The 17,502-nt window shown below is 39.1% G+C and overlaps 3 protein-coding genes across 7 annotated transcripts in view; 2 read left to right on the forward strand and 1 right to left on the reverse strand.

Annotated features, from left to right (window-relative positions):
* The first annotated feature begins 1,268 nt into the window (after positions 1–1,268).
* LOC126924925 (serine/arginine repetitive matrix protein 1) lies at positions 1,269–8,683 on the forward strand. 5 transcript variants are annotated; one of them, XM_050739944.1, is made up of 15 exons: positions 1,269–1,511; positions 1,627–1,716; positions 1,859–1,981; positions 3,583–3,753; positions 3,933–4,096; positions 4,176–4,367; positions 4,435–5,241; positions 5,328–5,456; positions 5,531–6,043; positions 6,192–6,417; positions 6,505–6,590; positions 6,675–6,910; positions 6,978–7,133; positions 7,213–7,703; positions 7,786–8,683. In XM_050739944.1, exons 1-15 carry the CDS (start codon positions 1,500–1,502, stop codon positions 7,996–7,998), a joined length of 3,609 nt encoding a protein of 1,202 aa, XP_050595901.1. In that variant the 5' UTR covers positions 1,269–1,499; the 3' UTR covers positions 7,999–8,683. The 5 variants fall into 5 exon arrangements, with proteins under 5 accessions (XP_050595901.1, XP_050595891.1, XP_050595932.1 ...); XM_050739934.1 differs by having other exon boundaries at positions 1,270–1,511; positions 5,325–5,456; XM_050739975.1 differs by having other exon boundaries at positions 1,270–1,511; positions 5,325–5,456; positions 5,531–5,710.
* A 13-nt stretch (positions 8,684–8,696) lies between these two features.
* LOC126925041 (DNA-directed RNA polymerase III subunit RPC4) lies at positions 8,697–10,757 on the reverse strand. The gene is made up of 8 exons (XM_050740190.1): positions 10,488–10,757; positions 10,141–10,415; positions 9,944–10,070; positions 9,633–9,873; positions 9,467–9,559; positions 9,286–9,410; positions 8,972–9,211; positions 8,697–8,902 (listed from the first exon to the last, which is right to left on the reverse strand). The coding sequence occupies exons 2-8, from the start codon at positions 10,386–10,388 to the stop codon at positions 8,783–8,785; spliced, it is 1,194 nt and encodes a 397-aa protein (XP_050596147.1). The 5' UTR covers positions 10,389–10,415; positions 10,488–10,757; the 3' UTR covers positions 8,697–8,782.
* Positions 10,758–12,088: 1,331 nt separating this feature from the next.
* LOC126924827 (four and a half LIM domains protein 2) overlaps positions 12,089–17,502 on the forward strand; it is a 70,510-nt gene continuing 65,096 nt past the window's right edge. Inside the window, exon 1 of the mRNA XM_050739774.1 lies at positions 12,089–12,912. Within this exon, the coding sequence (XP_050595731.1) occupies positions 12,868–12,912 (45 nt within the window). The 5' untranslated portion in view covers positions 12,089–12,867. The remainder of the gene's footprint in view (positions 12,913–17,502) is intronic.

Raw genomic sequence — 17,502 nt, forward strand, 5'->3', positions numbered from 1 at the left:
GTATATATTTATAATTTATTACTAGATTTCGATGTATTATGTAAATGAATCTTTCCTTCAATCAATTACCGTAAACCTTTGTGTCCTTTTCTCACCTCCTAAGAGCCGTCGAAAGGGAATTATTTCGATTCGGCATGCGATTGGTTTAAAAACACCAGGGAAGAAACGGTATAAATACATACTTTGAAATCTATTTTCAGCAGCTAACGGTACTACGAAGATACGCACACTTCACGCTGATAAACGGAAAAAATATGCAGATCAGAAAAATATCCATCTACTTTTTTCAAAGCAACTATTTAACGTTCTCTCTTTCTACTTGAAGACATACAGCAGAAATTGCGTCGATTTTTATTCCAACTTTTTATTAGTTTCCCACTTTTTTATATCAAGCTATTTTTCATTATATTGCAACAGGCAATAGAGTTGGATTACCTAAATCTTAAAATATGATGACAAAGTCTGACAAAATCAAAATTCTTGTCAATAAATAGTACTATGATATGTTGCGTGGCCTTGCTAAGATTTTAGGGAATTTAGCGCGGTTGCAGCCTGTGGAGCGCTGAAGCACTCTGCTCGTGTAACAACTTCAAACAATTCGAAAAACTAACTCGACGTTTAAACAAAGAAATATATAACAATAAAGATTAACGTGAACAATGATTTATATTTAAAAGTGAATATTTATAATAGATTGACTATTTTAATAAAGATTTATGATTTAATGAGATTTATTTAGATTATAAGTTCAACGCGAAGGTTCTAATGATTCAACGATTCTAATGATTCTCTCATTTTTCGGTCGCAAAGTAACCCATTTATCTGCTCGGATTTACATGACAATCTACAATTTATTTGTTATCCAATAAGATAAATTCCTATTAACTAATGCTAATAAACATTAATTTGATTGAAACTTACAATATTAGAAAACGAGCGATTTATGCCTTGGCAATGTTCTTTTTTATGGTAACGAAAGTAAATACAAAATTTGAAAGTGATCACAATTGTTACTGATAAATAATTTTGACATTTAATCAATAGATTTGTTAAATAACTTTTGTTCGTTGTTTCGGTTATGCTGCTGTACAGTTAAATTCGCAGCGTTAGAATTTACTCGATTATCATACGATATATTCACGTTAGTGGAAGCCACAGGTTTACACCAGTTTACAACAGATAAATGGAAATGTTGGCGACACTTACGGATTGTGGCAGCCTGTTTATTTCCAAGCAACTTCAACTCCCTTTTTTAACAAGACCGACGCCATGTTGGCAGATTGATCCTGTTGTGCGTCTGTGTTCATACGTGCTATATTCTGCCGCGTTTGATATTTGTATATACAAAAGTGTGTGGAATTTTGCAAATAGTAAGAGGTGTAGAACTTAACTACGTCTTCTTCTGACTCACATTCTCCCACTCTCTGTTCAGAAAACGAATTGAAGAAGGCAGTTAACATCGAACATCGTGCAATTTTTGCTTTCTGTACATTATCAAAATGATGTACACGGTAAATTCGCTAAAACTTTTGTTTAAAAATTAATGTCTTGTGTTGTCAAAATCCTATTAAAGCGTTGCTTTCTTCGATATTTTCGGATTAATTTGGATTAATTGCCGAATTTCAGGGGACTACCGCGTCGCAGGACACGAGGTTCAGCGATAAAGAGAAGAAACTTCTTAAACAAATGAAATTTGGAGACTCTCTTACACAGAAGGTAAGTATCTGAGTCCAATATCTGGTTACATTAATTATATATATATATATATATATATATATATATATATATATATGGTATATTTGGTTACATTGATTACGGTTTTAGTTTTCACGCTAGTTACAAAGTACTTTATTTTTAGGTGGATATGAGCAAAGTTAAGCTGGATGTTATTAAACCATGGATAACTACAAAGATAACCCAGATTTTAGGCATGGAAGATGATGTAGTGGTAGAATTTGTATATAATCAACTGGAAGAAAAGGTAAGAAGTTTGTTACACTATCGATTTGATTACAATTTGGCCTAAGAGATTTTAAATTAATGATACGGAATATAAAATGCGTTCACTTGGCTTTTTCCCCTCATCATAGGAAATCGATAAATACACATTATTTCAGCACAATTTTTTGTACCAGTTACAAATGCCATCATCCAAAATCTGCACAATGTGCTGACTTTGGAGATGAAAAGCAAGGAGGCAGAAACCATATTAGTCATACTTGCCTCATTGTTTTTTTTTCTTTTTTTTTTTAAATTTTGATAATATATCATCGAACCTCTATATCCTGTGTATCCAATTTTTATTGATCTTAAGTATCCACTCCAAGCTATATCCTATATCAACGAAAAACTGATGTAGCTGATCCTGCAACATTGTAACATATAAAATCAATGTTTTATCACGTATGTTTGAATTCCCCGTTAGTATAAGTAGAGACCGTTGGTGGGGCTCAACCCTATTGTCCAAATGGCATTCGGATGTGCTCCTCTCTACATCCGATTGGCCGCCTTTCTATCAGCCGTCAACGCTAGCTGATGCCAGCTGGTATGTCAACGTCATCTTAGAACACTGCTGAAACTTCAACCTCAGCACTTCGTCCAGCTCCGACTCATCGTCATCGAAGGAACGGCGTGTTCGCAAAAATATCGTCGCATCGTCCTGTTCCTGGTCTTCTCACCTTTATATGGAGCTCTGCCTCGGCCTTCTACCATTCTGCAGTTGTCTTCGTTGCTGCAACTACGTCATCTACTAGCTGCACTAAGCATCGTCTTCGCCAACCCGTGACTGCCTCGTTCGAGGTGGTTTCGCTCCAAATTACAACTGCGAAAGCTTTGCTGCGGCTTTCAACCGTTGGATGTCTACCAATAATCGGCACTTCAAACTGGAGCGGAAGGAAATCATCGCACTCCCTATCCAGATGCTGTGGTCTTCTTACACAAGGACAATCGACACACATGGCGGATTCTCCCGAGATGCAGGTTCTTCCATTCTCCGTGCCTCCCAGCCCCATCCTGAGAGATCGAGGATCGTTACATCGTGCAGGTCTGTTCTCCAGTTAATGATTCTCCAGACATTCCGTCAATCCCAGATGCGATTGGCGATCGTGGGCGATGCTGGAGGTATCTCTACTCGGTTTGCCACTCTTTGTCAATATCACAGGTTGGTGGAACGGTGTTCCTTCTATTCCAAATTAATCCTTTCATTTTCAGCTAACATTTTTAACACATATTTGCAAATCCTATTTCAGCATCTACTTTAGCAGTGTTATTAAATTGAGAAGGTATCTATGTATCTGTGCTACGTGTGCGTTTATCGATGAGTATATTTTGTTCTTAGCATATTGCATATAAGTGCAGCCGTGAAACGAGCAGTTTACTGTTGACGGTAAGGTATATTAGAAATATAAGAAATGTATCTGCTTTTTCGAGGGGGAAAAGCAGTTAGTATCGACGTAGGGAGATGGACATTATAATGTTTACTCTCGTGCCAAAATTGCATAGAACTGAACGTAAAATTCTCTATTGTGATAATATATAATAATATATACAGAAAAATAAAAAACGATATTGTATATTTCACAGTTTCCTGATCCCCGAAAAATGCAGATCAACCTCACTGGCTTTCTGAATGGAAGAAATGCTCGATCTTTCATGGGTGAACTATGGGACCTCTTGGTCTCTGCTCAAGAAAGTGTAACGGGCATTCCAGAGGCTTTCTTGCAACAAAAGAAAGATCAAATAAAAAAGCGTTTGGTAATTATCAATTTTTATATTCATAATACTGTGTGAACTAATCTGATAATAGCAAAACAGTTGAGTTACTAAATTTTGACATTCAGGAAAGTTCAATTGAATGAATGCTTCTGATGCATGCAATTCAGTTTATACATTTTTTTTATGTTTATTTATAAATAAGTGATTTATGAAAACAGGAAGAGCAGGAGAAACTCCAAGCTTCTTTGGCGGAGAAAGAAAAGGAAAAGGAAAGAGAGAAAGAAAAAGATGAAGCCGAAAGCAAGATAAAAAAAGAAGAGAAAGAACGTGGTTCTTCGAAGGAGCGTCGAAGAGATCGAAGTAGAGATCGTGATAGAGACAGGTATTTCTTTGAATTCATAAAATATTACCGTTATATGTCTTTAAAAATGTTTCAAAAATACATATGTCACTACCTGCAGAAAAAGAAGTCGATCGAGAGATCGACACAGGGATCGTGACAGATCGAGCCGCAAAAGACGATCTTCTTCAAGATCGCCTAGTAAAAATTCGCTTAAAGACAACGGGAAAGATATGACTGAAATTAAAGTCGAACGAGAAGATTCGCCACAACCTGAAAATGCTATACCGCTCATGCCAGTTAAGACAAAACCGTAAGTATTCTTCTTTTGTTGCTTAATATAAACTCCGGAAAGGTTATTTATCAAAATGTTTTAATAGGGAAGCCGCTGTTGCGATATCGCGATTACAAGCTAAATTAATGAGCATTGCTGATGGGAAAAAGAAAAACAATCGTACTCCATCTCCTGAATCATTAGAAAAAGCAAAAAAATCTAGATCTAGATCAAAATCACCTATAAGCCGCTCCAAAAAATCTAGATCCAAATCGCCCAGTCGAGATTCAAAAACACGTCGTTCTCGATCACCGGCATCTAAGTCGAGGCGATCAAGATCTAAGTCAAGATCAAGACGATCTAGGTCTAGGTCAAAGTCTAGAAGATCCAAATCCAGGTCGCAAGATCGCTCGAAATCGAGACGTACAAAGTCCAAGTCTCCAAGATCGCATTCGAGATCTCGTTCACGATCTAAAAAATCAAGATCGAAAAGCATTGATAGGAGTAAGTCTAGAAAATCGAGATCCGATTCAAGCGATTCAAGATCATCAAAATCTCGTTCGAAGTCACCGGATAAGAGAAAGGATACTCTCGATTCCAACAGGAAACGAGATGCAAGTACAAGCAGTAGCACCGAATCAGAAGAAGAAAAAGGAGCGAAAGATAAAAATGACTTCGAAATTAGAAAGAAGAAAGATGGAGTACAGGCAAAGAGATCATATAGGAAAACAAATAAGGATGACAGTGGTAGTGACAGTGACTCGAGTCGAGAAAGGAAATCAGTTCCTAAGCGAAGGAGTCCAACGCCACGAAAAGATAGAGGTCGATCAAAGGACAGAGATAGATCGCGAGATAGATCACGCGATAGATCACGGGATAGGTCTCGGGATAGATCTCGAGATAGGAATAGAAGGTGACTATAAATATTATTATATATTACAGATGTTTATTACAATAATCATTATTAAATATGACTTCCGAATTATCTGTGTTCAGAAGATCCATAGACAGAGAACGTGAAAGAAGAAGAGAACGGGAGCGAGAAAGGGAACGGGAGAGATTGGATAGATACAGCGGCAGTCGCAGCATGCGACCTCCATCTGTGCGCAGAGCACCTAGTAGACGCAGGTATAAATTGTATTTGTTACTCATACTTTTACGTAACTAAATGTTGTATATCGACAAATTCGTAATTATTGCAGAAGTCCTCCTCGGAGAAGCCCGGCACGATATCGTCGCAGATCACCAAGTCCCGGAGATAGGCGCCGAAGAAGATCTCTCGATCGAAGACGAAGATCATCGGAAAGAAGAGACAGACGTCGATCTCCGGATCGTCGTGATAGCAGACGTCGTTCGCCAGACGGACGGGACCGATCCCTCAGGTACGATAGATCTTCCTCTCGTGACAGATCGAGTAGGCGAGACCGTTCCAGAGACAGGGACAGAAGGGATAGAGATAGAAGATCTAGATCTAGGGATCGTAGGTCTAGATCAAAAGATCAAAGATCATCGGTGGATCATTCGAGAGATGGAAAACGATCTCCCGATCGCTCAAGAGATGCTAAGGAGAAGACAAAGGACAAGAAAGTGGATGAAAAAATTAAAAGATCAACTGATACGGGATCGCGAAAAGAATTACGAAACGGAAGGTCTAAGTCAAGTAGCTCGGAAAGTAGCGAAAGTAGTTCCTCTAGCAATGAGGATGAAGTGACCAGGTGAGTAAACGAATTATCTCATACATTCACGTTTTGTTACAGACCTTACGATTGTCGGAGCGTAAAGCAGCTACGTTGTGTGTTCCTGCTTAGCAGTGAACAAACGTTCTTACTTTCTCTAATAATAATTTTCGCTGTCTGTGTGCAGAAAGTCACTAGAGCGGAAATCGTCTCAAGAAAAACGGGAACGTGAGAGGGATCGTGAACACGCAGATGAGAAACGTAAAGAAAAGGAGAAGCCTATCAAGGAGGAATCCATCAAACGACCAGAAAAGGACATCAAGAAAGCTGAACCTGTGAACATCAAGAAACCAGATCTCAGCGTTTCTCCTAAAAAACTTCAATCTGCTACGCTTCCTGTGACCAGACACAGGGTAAGTTTAAGACAGTCATTTGTATTATATTTGTAATATATAACATATATTTCTAATTTTGTAACTGCTTTTTTTTCATTATTCTAGTTTTCGAAGAGTTTATCTCGAACGCCGTCTCCGTTTAAAAAGACTGAAGACATCATAGCAGCAGTTAAAATCAAACAACCATTGAAGTAAGTTTGAAGTACTGTTCTTTAAGTACTGTTTAAGATATGTAAAGAAAATCATTTACTTTAACCATTTATTGTCGTTTTTAGAGAAGATAACAAAGAGGGATCACCAAAAGAAGAATCGAGCTTTTCATCTGCGGATACGTTCCCGCTAAAAAAGGATGAAAAATCGATCAAATCAATCAAAACTACATCCGAGGACAAGAAATCAGGTCAAAAATCGTCAGAGCCAGTTCTCTTGAAAAAGCCAGCAGAAGTAATAAAAAAATCGAAGAGGGAAAAACGCGATGGTTCTACAGATTCAAATGATAGTGAAAGCGAAGGTAAGAAGAAATTGAACATGCAGGAATTTTGTTTCTTCGACATTTTTTACATTGTTTCTCATTGCAGGTAAGAAAAGATCAAAAAAGTTAGAGAAGTCCAAGAAATCCAGGAAAGCTTCCACGGATGAAGAGAAGTCAGACAAATGTGGTTCTAGTTCAGATTCTGAAGAGGAAAGAAAGCACGCAGAGAAAACCAAAAAAATTAGAGACTCGAATCGAGGCGGTAAATTTTACATATCTTAATTTTGCAATTTTAATTCCTTTACAATTTAAAAAATTTGTAATCCTACTGGTTTCCATAGATTCATTAGATGAACGTACAAAAGACAGAAAAGATAGCAGAAAACGGGAAATGAACGAGAACGAATCTCGTAAGCGACCGAAAAAAGAATTAGAAGAGGAAACGAAGAAATCAAAAAGATCTAGGAAAGATTCCTCTTCGGGAGATGAGGAACAGAAGATAAAAAGAAATAAAAGTGAAGACGATAGGTCCAGATTACGAAAATCCAAAAAAGATTCTAGTTCGGACGATGAGCCGAAAAAGACACGAAAACGAAGAGACAGTTCTTCGGAAGATGAAAAGTCAAGAACGAGGAAGTCAAGAAAGGATTCTACGAGCGAAGACGAAGGGAAAGTACGTTTGAAAAAATCTAAACGAGACTCAAGTACAGATGATGAAGAGATTGGAGAAAAAGATGCGAAGAAAAAGAGAAAAGCGGATGACAGTTCAGATGAAGAAAAAGTGAAGAAAAAACGTAAGAAGAAGACTAAAACTAGCACTAGTGAATCAGAGGTAATTGTTTATTTCATCGAGGCTTAATTTGTGCAAAATCTAGATTTTCACTTGATTCATTATTTGTAATTTGTATTTTTAGGAAAGTGAAGTAGAAGAAAAGAAAAAGAAGAAGGATAAAAAGCACAAGAAACATAAGAAGCATAAGAAACATAGAAAACATAAAAAGAAGAAGGTTGCAGATTCTGACGAATCTGATGTAAGTGAAGGTAATACAGAAGAATTAGAAAAAAAACTTCGCGAGAAAGCATTAAAATCGATGAAGAAAGGACACAGCATAGAAGGAAGTGATTGAGGTGTTGTGTGATTTATCGAGGGTGTGTTACGTGTGTGTATCTCTGTATTACAATGCACTTGCTCTGATTATATCACGAATACATTTCTGTTTATTATTATCGTTAAGTAGGATTTTATCGTGTCACACTTTTTGTGTAAAACAAGTCTGACGTTACTAAACAGATCCATCACTTAGATGAAGAAATCTAATTTTTATGACTCTAAATATTAAGATTACGAAGTTGAATACAATAGCTGTTTTTTTCTTATTAGCGAACAAAAGTAGTTATTATTATAGCAATAATAACTTTTGTGCCACTTTAATGTACGATTTTTACATCTTTTAAAGTTGACACAACTAAACAAATACATGGTTTTTGTAGTTTCTAAGTTTACAAGCTAATTATGATTTTATAGCGTATTGATGAATTTAATTTCTAAATCTGATTTGTGTAAAAATAATTTTTCATTGAATTATCTATTATTATGTCAGAAGCGTAAATTGCGTCTTGGAATAAAATATTAATCTACTTTATAAGGAATCACGCCCTCTTGTTGACGTACTCATTCACATAAATTATATAATAAACTTTATTCTAGAATTATTGTAAATTTATTTAGATTTATGAATTACTACTGGATTTGTACGTGACATGACTTTCACGTATACTGTAGTATTGAAAATACATGATTTTCGAAAAATTCGCTTTTTGTATCTTAAATAACACTAGCTTTATTCACATTTACAAATATTTCACATAATAAAGAATATATAATAAGATCTACTGATATTAAAAAGTTATTTATAATTTGGCCAACATTGATTCCCAATCAGGCGAACATATCAGCGTACTGGTTACTGGACCCAGATTAATAAGATCACCGATTAAATTTTCGGTATCCACTTTTGCGGCAATAAGATCCTGCAATATTAATTATTATTATTATAATTATAACTTCATCCAATATTTGCGATCATTTCAGATACATACATGCCTAAAACTAAGATGTGACCCAACATCAACAATTAAATTATTTTCTCCCAGTAATAAGCGTGCTTTACCCGATTTCAATATCTGTAACTTCCCTAAAATACCAGGTTTTAAACTATTTAAAGTACAAAATTCCGTTTGTTGTTTACTTTCATTCTGCTTTTCGTAATTTGCAATATTTGATCGAGTTGGTCTAGTATCTTCTACACCACTTACTAAACCTGGTAAACAATCTGGAAACTGTATTAATTATTTAGTGAATTATATGTGAAAATGAATATTACTTTTATTTAATTTTTAATAGAATTCCTTACCTGCATTAAAATATATGAGTTTGCTTTATTTTCAATAATCTTAGGAATGCTTTCTAAACTTTCATCTTTTGTTTCTACATCAGGTTTGGGTATCTTAAGTTTACATTCTTTCTTTGGTGGTAATACTAAAAGTAATGTTATTATTATTATAAATCAGAAGAGAAAAAAGAATTATGCTTACTCTCTCCATTTTCCAAAATAATGGGTTTCCTATCTATTTCTTCTTCCTCCTCTTTTTCAATTGCTACTTTAGTGTCTTCTTTGTATAACTTTCCTATAATAAGTAAAAATCAATAAAATATGATTTTTTAAAAAATAGTTACTAATATCTAGGAGGTAATAAAAACCTTTGATCATTGGCAAAATAACTGGTCCATTATCAAAGTTTATAGGTTCTCCATCATCGACGAAATCATCTCTTAGCAGTAACTTTACTTTTTCTTCTTCTTCAGTTTTATCAACACTACGGTTCAATTCTAATTTTGGTTTTTCTAGACATACTTGAGCACTTCTATCACTATCCCTAGTTCCACTGCTATTGCGTTTTCCTGGTGTACTCACTATCCCCGTAGACCAAATGCCACTAGACTACAAACATATTTTATATAAAATATCGTAATATAAAGTTATATTTACCAGAAAAATATTTTTATTATACTTGAATCAGATTGCTAGATCCCCTTCCACGTCCTCTGTCGCGTCCCCTATCTGCAATACCTCTGCCACGTCCTCTATTATAGTCTCTACCTATGCTTGTCTTTGCGGAATCATTTTGCGTTAAGTCTCTAGAAAATAAGCATCGTTTCATTAAATTCATAAATTCAATCGTTAATTCCTCTTATAAAGTTGACTTACTCTTTTTTCTTATTTCTCTGAGCATTTAAATTTGGTATATATACTTTCTTGGATTTTTCAGTCTTAATGTTACCCCCCAATGTTAGATCTCTTGGCAAACGGAAAGAAGTTAATCTAGTAGTAGCTGATAAACCAGGTTCTGTTTTAATGTTTTGTATAGGTACAGGCAAAGATGTCCCAGGTTCTACCTTTATTTGGATATTTGATGGAAGTGAATTGCTTGTAGCGTCAGACTTGTCAGAAGACATTTTCAATTATTACAAATCAATTAACAGCTAAAATCAAATATTATATATTAGTTATCGATAAAAACAATGTTAATTAATAGTTTTAAAATATATTCTCACCACGAAGAAGTATAAAAGATTTTACTACAATGATATTTAAGCACAGTACACCACGCATAACCTCTAATACACAGTAGTCACAAATTTTATAAAATGTCTTTTATTAAGACATGTAAATATCAATAAATAAATACGACATTATAATACAAAATTCCATTGAACGTGTCTTGCGACTTATGAATTTGTAACTTATAAATCTTCCGAATCCATGACGCATACGATTACACTATGGCGCAAAGATCGCATGTGCATTAGTATACTTTTCTATTTTGTTTTGCACATAATGTTTGAAATGCATATTTATTTCTGCATACATTTTTTGTCATGAGTACAATTTTAATTTGAAAACAGAGATGATATATTAACAGATAAAAGTAAAAATAATTTATTTCGACTTGTTCGTATATCGTGACATTTTATGTACACATATCCTATTTCTAATTTAAAAGGCAGTCATTCTTTTACAGAATAAAACCACGTAAGACAGGTAAAGAAATTTTGTATTAAAAAAAACTTCATAATTATATTTTCATTTACATTCAGGAAATATGTCTTTTATAATAATGTCTCATGTTTATTTCGGATATCCGTTTGCTGCAAGTACAATTAGAGTACAGTGGAAAGGCGGGTATTTTTAAAATTACCATAACACATTGAAAAGTAAATGCGTTTTTTTAGTATGCTAGTATCTTGAAGTCCTGGCAGGATATTCCAGATAAGCGATAATGCGAACAGTAACCTCCAGGAGACGGTGGAGGTTAGCGATGTTTTCAGGATGGTTAGTAATAGTGACATGGGCAGGAGAACAGACTTCGTGTGATGAGGTCATCGTATGGTTTTTTAGCCGCGCCGGCAGTCGCGACGCGGAGCGCCCGAACGCCGGCTGCTACGTATAATCCTGCGGCAGGGACATGCTTGCCATGTGCCTACCCACGACGTATCGTTTCTCCCATCGCGAGTGCAACGTGTCCTCTTTCTTTTTCGGTGTCACGAAACCGTCGTTCGTACGCGAACACGTTCACCTTCCTTTTAATTCATTCGCTTCGACTTGCTGGTTCTACTTCTGATTACGATTTTCAGTGAGTTTCGAGCCCTAAGAACCTGTGGCTACGAGTGCCTGATTTCGAATCGACGTAATTTCTACCGGCTAGACAGATGACCGATTTAAAAGGCGACCGGTCAACTACGGTTCTTAAACCTGTTTCTCTCCCCCTTGGACATGGAACACGTCGAGTTTTCGAGTAGCCTACCTTCGTGATACCTGCGCGTGGTATCTTTCGGTCCAAGTCCTTTCTAGTATTTGATCTGATGAAAATTTATCCGTGAGGGCGGCATTCTCCGCTTCAAGATCAAAACATGTTTATGTACGAGCTTCTGCGGCCCGAGATTATATCGTATTTTCGATCGATTTCGCCGCTAATACGCACCACGGGCTGAATACCTTTTACCTTTTGTAAATATTCAAAACTTTTGTGAACACCGCGAGAAATTGGAGGGGGCGGTGCTTCGAAGGATACCACGTGTTTCAGGGTACGCGACGACGAGCAAAATATCGCGGCGCAGGCGCGAACTACGGTGCTCGGTAGGCGAGTTTCAAATCTCTTATCGCAGACTGCAAAGCGTGGTTCTGCATGAAACGGTGCGCGTTTTGTTCATAGAACCGTGAACGTTAATTCTCGCGTGTCGTCCACCGGATGCTGTCAGATATACAGAGTGTCAAATTCGAGATTGCTCGCAGAAATCGATAGCCGGTTTGCTAGCAAAAGCTCGAGATCATTCGCACAGTTGACGTTTGAAATAAAAAATATTAACAGACCGGATAAAACGAGTATTCTTCTTCGTTGATAACCGTTTCATTATTCGGACGATTCGGTCAATGTACACGAATCGTTTCGTTGCCATTTCGATGCAATCGCGTTTCGACGTTTGCATCGTAAGATTGTAAATAACCAGTTGTTTATAGAGACAACCTGTGTCGCGTTTCGCAAGCCTTACTTCCTTCGTTGGCATAACATTAGCAGAGTCGATTTCACGATTGACCGTTAATCGCATCGCTGTCCTTTGTCGGTTGAGTCGACGTGCAAAAACGGTGTGTGAAATCTCGCGTGAATTCGTGTACTCGAAAGACGTTTAAATGTCTTTCAGTTGTCGCGCGCACGTGTACGAGGATGCGTCGAGGCGACTCCTAGTTCCTATGAGTTTAAATTTTTGACTCGCGTTCGCGCGTGTCGGTGTTCCGCGTGGTATACCAATCATCTCACGGCGAGAACTTGTACTCTGTTGAGTGGCGTATCGAGAGTTCTGAGATATCGAGGATCGTCGAGGATCGTCGACGCTACAAGGAAGTGGCTCGAACCGGAAAAGCGATTGTTTTGCCAAGATGAACGGCGTGCAGCGAATGCCTAGTGACGCCTTCGACACCAAGGTGAGATTACAATTTATTCGTTCAAACGTCTGCGAATTAACATGTCTCGAATATTCTGTACATAGTAGACTTATGCAAATGACCATTTAACACCGTGCAGCATTCCTGGATAATTAAGTATTGTTGTGAATTAATACGAATAACGTTACGACGTCGTAAGGAACGAACGCAGAAACTTTGTTAGCATGGACAGCCGCGCGACAATCTACGAACGTGTTTTATAAAAAATAAAATATGAAAATTACGACGCGATTTGCTCCAAATGTGTCTCGATTTGCGAGGTTATCACCAGTCGATGAAGTAAACCGAGAGGGTGAAGGTTATTTAAAAAGCATCGTTTGACACGATGTGTACACGTAATCGGGTCGACCTTGGCCCGCGTAACCCAGTACATAAGACGTCCTTGAACGGGGTCGTTACTTCTCGTAGGAACAAACGATCGTACACAGTTTCTGTCGTTGTCTAGGCACTTCGTTCCGCCTATCCGTGGCCCCGATAGGCGCGTTCCCACGTTAAAAACATTTTTTTTTCTCTCTTTCCGCAATGCGACTCGTCCTTCGCTAACGTATTTTCGACAAACATCACTATCGATTACATCACCTGTCTTGCATGGATAGCCAATCGTTTATCGATTTTACTATTGCTCGCTACACCATTGCGAATCCGTTTTAAATTTGTTTGTCCGCTGCAAGTAGATAAAAAATTGATCGTCGTCAAGTTCTTGGTCCCATTGGAGAAAACGGAATGTCCTCGGAAATGGTTACCAAGAGGACATCGATCGCGGCTAGATTTATACCGTGCAACCTCGCGTGTTACTTTTTTCTCACGGAACACTCGCGGTAGAAGCGCTATGTTTCTCCACGAACATATTTCACGGCGCTTTCGATTATTTGCACATTAGTAAAAAAAACCTGATATCGCGTGCGATGCAATAGGAATTCTTTCATCGTTTCACTCACTTGCCCGTTTGCTTGTTGCGTTTCGATTTCCGAGCAAGATTGGATATACCCCCTAACGACTAATTTCGTCGTAGCAGAATTAAAATTCTACGACCTACAGCACTCGAGTTAAAGTATTAGAAGAGTATTAGTTGGTAGAGATTTTTTTCGAAAAATTGAGGAGAATCCACGTTTAATTGGAAGCTCGTAGTAATCGCTCGTGTCAGGAACAGACTCAGGTTCCCTTCCATGGAGGATCTCCATGGAAAGCTTGACAAGCTGGAGTAAGGAAAAAAAAAAAAATACGAGAGTAGAGAGGCGACAAAGGAAACGCGTATACTCTGGTCTCTTCGCCACAAATACGAGCAGAGTTCACCCACTTTCCTGCCTGGCAAGGTGGTCACCGAGAGAGCATTACCATTCGGTAAGGGGCTCGCTGGTGTGCGTACGTGCGCGTCGAACATAACGTGCAATTAGGTGTCTTAACGCCGAGGCTGGTGCACCGAGGTAACGCGATACCTATACCGGTCTATGGCAACGCGACTCCATCGAGCCCGAGCTTGATTCGAGCTGGTCGACACGCTAGCGTCGATTTCAACCCTCCAGGCTTGTCTCGTTGCCATCGTGTTTAGAAAACTCCTTCTATTGCTTGGTATTTTCTGCCTGCAAAATTGTTAGATTTCGGATCGTTTTATACTTTAATGGTATAGGCGATTACTAGCGATTGGATTCGTTGTTCTATAGCGATTTGGATTTCGATTGATTTGGGATTGCTGCTCCGCATGTATTTACATTAGGTATTTGTTTCGTCAACAAGCTCGAACGATTTTTGTACTATGGACGAGACTACAGATGGAGAATTTAATGCGTAGGAAACTAGAAGAAAATAGTATCACGGTGGAAGAAACGACATAGTCCGATATCTCTTCGCAACAGAGATCTCCGAAATGCTGTTTACGCAGGCGAGTTGGACGATAACGTTACCCTTAGAGAGGAAGTTGTTGTAACCGATATAAATAGCGTTGACGAATGCCGTGCAATCTCGTAACGCGATCGCCTCGCGATTTCTTGCGCTTTTTGCTCCTTGTTTCGCCAGCCGAATAATACACGCCATTCGAGGCGCTTAATCGATTAGGATGGCTTGGATAGAAGCGATAAATCTATTACATCGCAACGATAGACCTAACTTAAAGATATTACCGTTTACGCGTTGCGTAAGCGAAGTTTATCAGCAGGGCAGTAATCGGTAAAATAGTATACGACACTGTTGATTCATTCTTCAAGCCTGCGAATACGGTCACGCGTGCTTTCGAGGATCCTCTTACAAGTTAAAGCTAATATTTTGCAAGTCTGGTCTCTGTGACGTATTCGCGGACGTTTTGACTTTCCTACTAGGACAAATTGAAGACGAAACGACATGCGAACGTACCGGTATTTTCGTATCCACGTACATCGTTCGCCTGTCGGTTTCGCAACGAGTTGCTCGTTTTCTCGTCACGACATTTCACTGAACCTTCGTCGCTCCGTGATGGCGATCAGGCTGTTAATTAAACGGGTACACCGAACGATCCCGTTTCGATATTTCGCATAGACATCTTAGCCATGGTTAGCGCAAGGTCTCGTGTTATTAAAATGCAATAAACTAGTCGCGCGTGCTACGGGAACGTTCGAAGGCTGGTCTATCTCGAAGCTCGAGTGAAAGCAACGGGAACCCATTCGCTCGGCCTCTTTTTCTTTTTCCCTGCTCATGGTTTTTTCAATCGAACTTTAGTTTCGCGTTACCCGTAAGACTTTCACGTAGCCACGTCGAGTTGTGCGCTTGCGACTAAGCCAGACTCACGTGACTGAAATCGAAAATCGCCGATCGTATCGCGGAGAGCAGCTCCGCGCCGTTCGAATTTCCGCCATGATTCGTCGCGGCCGAGCAAAACCTGGCTTTTGGTACTTGACCGACGTTTAGCCTAACTGCAAGCCGCGGTTCTCGTTAAAAACCGAGGCCTATTGTTACCTTACGAAATTGCCGTGATAAAACGCGCGATCGATCATCGGTTTCCCTCGGACAGGCAGCTATTAATCTTATTTCGCAAAACGGCAGCCGCAAATCGCAAGATATACGGCGTATTTAAGCGAACGGTTCATTTGCCGCAATTAGGTCAATTATTATCATTTGCTGGAACAAGTCGTAAACCGGCGCGAGTTTCTCGCTACGCACGAGACAACGTTAGGAAACAAGGTACAACCGTACCGTTTCTCCTTCTCTCTTTTACGATTTACCACGTCGCCGGCTCAGCGCTCTTCCTTCTGTGATTATCCACGTTAATCCTCCAACGCCGCTCCGTATCGCCACACCGCCGTATCATTGCGCGGTTCGTGACGCGACTGGAAAAGAAATCGCGAGCCGCGGATGATGCATCGCGACCAAGTTCCGCGGTATTGCGACCTCATAACTTCCGCCGCGTTCACCAGCGAAAGTAGGATAACTCACCAACATCGTCGTCACGTATAATATTTTCCTCTCCTTTGTTTCTCCTCCTATAGCTACGTGTTAAACGTTGAAAAAAATGACGAGATAAAGTTAGTTCGCGCGAGCCTTGTCTAGACGATTGTACGATTATCTGCGATCGGAGCGCGCTCCAGCGAAAAGAATATGCGATGTCCTCGTATTCAGACTATCGTGTAGAGTATAGACTATATATCGGTATCCAGACTATTCTAGATCTCTGAATGGCTGACAAACAAGTTGTCTAACGAAAGAACAAGCGGCAACCACAATTTCACGATCTACTACGCTACCATTTTTGGGGACGAATTCTGATTGAACGCGTAAATCCGATTCAATTACAAAAGATCCCAACGATAGAAAATGAACGGCCGAGGATGGAACGAAGAGGGGAATCGCGCGAGCGTCTCGTGGAAACGAGGAGAATTGTGCCAATGTTGCGCGTCGTGTTTTCATTTACGGTTAAACGAGTTCTCGGACGACGAACATGGTTATCGCGTATCGATTAGGGAATCATCGGGTTCGAAGCGATCGTCTCATCGATCGAACGATACCGGCGACACGCGATCCCATTGCCTTTCGAAATGGGGGCTTGTCAATTATTTCTCATACTCGACAGAAGTCCACCGGCCAAAGATTCGATATCAATTATCAGTTACACGCATGACGCGCGTAATGGCCCGAGTACGTTTCCACGACTTGTTTTTCTCTTCGGCGATTTATGTCTTTATCTTTTCGCGATCGCGTCACATGATGAATGGTACGAGAAATGGAACGTACACAAAACGTTTGTTTCGTAGGTCGATGTGTACCTTTTCGCATGGCAGTCTGTCGGTATTGGAAATTAGCGCCTCGAAACGCGGCACCGTAGGCCGTTCGGGATCGGTTCTTCCGGACAGCTGGTTAGAATTATTCGTAGAGTTCCTCCGAGAGCGTCGCGTTAGTAGAACTTTCCAAGACGTTCGAACGAGGAGAAATTGCTGATTTATTAGAAGCAGAAACGGTTGAGGCAGAAAACGCGAGGTCAACGTAGGATTTCTGTGGGTGATTACACGTGTACCCTCTGTTGAACAGATTTCAATTAACAGTGACTGACGATCGACGAGGGTACCAAAGTAATTGCCGGTAATAAAGCAACCTCAGCTTCTCTGT

Source organism: Bombus affinis, chromosome 2 (genome assembly GCF_024516045.1).
Source record: "Bombus affinis isolate iyBomAffi1 chromosome 2, iyBomAffi1.2, whole genome shotgun sequence".
NCBI classification, from domain to species: Eukaryota; Metazoa; Arthropoda; class Insecta; order Hymenoptera; family Apidae; genus Bombus; species Bombus affinis.